Here is a 1,526-nt window from a genome sequence, read left to right on the forward strand (position 1 = left end):
AAATTGCATCCATCAGTATCCAAAACCCACTCCTTGTTACGAGCCTACAAACAACAGCCATCCAGCCCCGACTCAGACGTATAAAAGTGCCTACGAATGTGCCCACATCACTGCCGTATTGAACCCTATTGTCTTGTCTCATGTAGCACTTAGTGACACCGGGTATACCTTACCAACAGCAGCAGTGTAGACAACGACAAGGGAAGTGATTACTATGTACCCTTTAGAGTAAGCTCCGAGTGTAGAGAGCCTTCCACCCTTTTGAACAGACGAAAATCCTCTCCCCCATCATAATCTGCCACCACACCTCATACTCCTACAAAGTGCCCAACTTACCCCCATCCTCATCATCCTTCATCTCAGGAGACACGTCATCCGCGGTCTATTGTGAACACGATCGTTGTACAGTAGCAGTGACAGTGACAGTACCTCAGTATCGCGGAGTAGCCTGATACGTACTATCAGGGGATCATCATCAAACTGGTGTACATATACATAGATAGATAATCCTACCACGCGAAGTGGGGATCATCATCGAATTGATGTACATATACATAGATAATCCTACCACGCGAAGTGGGGATCATCATCGAATTAATGTACATATATAGATAATCCTACCACGCGAAGTGGGGATCATCATCGAATTAATGTACATATATAGATAATCCTACCACGCGAAGTGGGGATCATCATCAAATTGGTGTACATATACATAGATAATCCTACCACGCGAAGTGGGGATCATCATCAAACTGGTGTACATATACATAGGTAATCCTACCACGCGAAGTGGGGATCATCATCAAACTGGTGTACATATACATAGATAATCCTACCACGCGAAGTGGGGATCATCACCAAACTGGTGTATATATACATAGATATATACACCAGTTAGAAAAAATTTCTGGGAAATTTCTACACCAGCCAATCGACTGCCCTCTGCCCGAGTCTATTCCTCTCCAATAGCTTTCTGGACGCTAGATGGTATCGTAGATGGGATTGGAGGACCTGCCCAGCACAATGACTCAACCCTATAGTGTAATAGAGACACCTACCACTGCGGCGTTATGCTGAGCCTCCCACCCTAGGATTTGGTCATCAGTAAGGCCTCGAATGACCCTTAGCCTATCCAGGGCCTCCTCCACCTTCTGGACGACCTCTTGAGGAGGATAGAACTACAATGAAACCATTAGCAGTTATTCTCTTGTTGAATGCTACATCAGGATCCAATTCAGCTGGGAAGAGGTAGTGGCACTGGTCAATCAACCTCCTCACATTGATGGGAACACGCTGTCGTGATTCGCCATCCTTATACACCTTCGTACCTAATCCAATACCACTCCTTCCCATCATCATCATCATCACCAAGTTGATATTCATCCGAAGTTGATATTTCATGAACCTTACGGAGGGGGACACCATAAGAGACACTCCACCATCCAATCCGAATAACCTTCTGAACACATACGAATAAATACGCCGTGATTCGCTACATAGTTACTCACTTATATAGCCGGGCA

The 1,526-nt window shown here is 45.2% G+C and overlaps 1 protein-coding gene across 1 annotated transcript; it reads right to left on the reverse strand.

Annotated features, from left to right (window-relative positions):
- Nucleotides 1–316: 316 nt before the first annotated feature.
- Nucleotides 317–1,404, reverse strand: Pmar_PMAR020017 (DNA-directed RNA polymerase II largest subunit, putative; the record flags this gene model as incomplete). The annotated part of the gene is made up of 5 exons (XM_002764812.1): nucleotides 317–382; nucleotides 430–448; nucleotides 926–1,014; nucleotides 1,062–1,181; nucleotides 1,225–1,404. The coding sequence occupies 5 exons, from the start codon at nucleotides 1,402–1,404 to the stop codon at nucleotides 317–319; spliced, it is 474 nt and encodes a 157-aa protein (XP_002764858.1).
- Between the last annotated feature and the right edge of the window lie 122 nt (nucleotides 1,405–1,526).

Source organism: Perkinsus marinus, assembly GCF_000006405.1.
Source record: "Perkinsus marinus ATCC 50983 genomic scaffold scf_1104296976074, whole genome shotgun sequence".
In the NCBI taxonomy this organism is placed as follows: Eukaryota; Perkinsozoa; order Perkinsida; family Perkinsidae; genus Perkinsus; species Perkinsus marinus.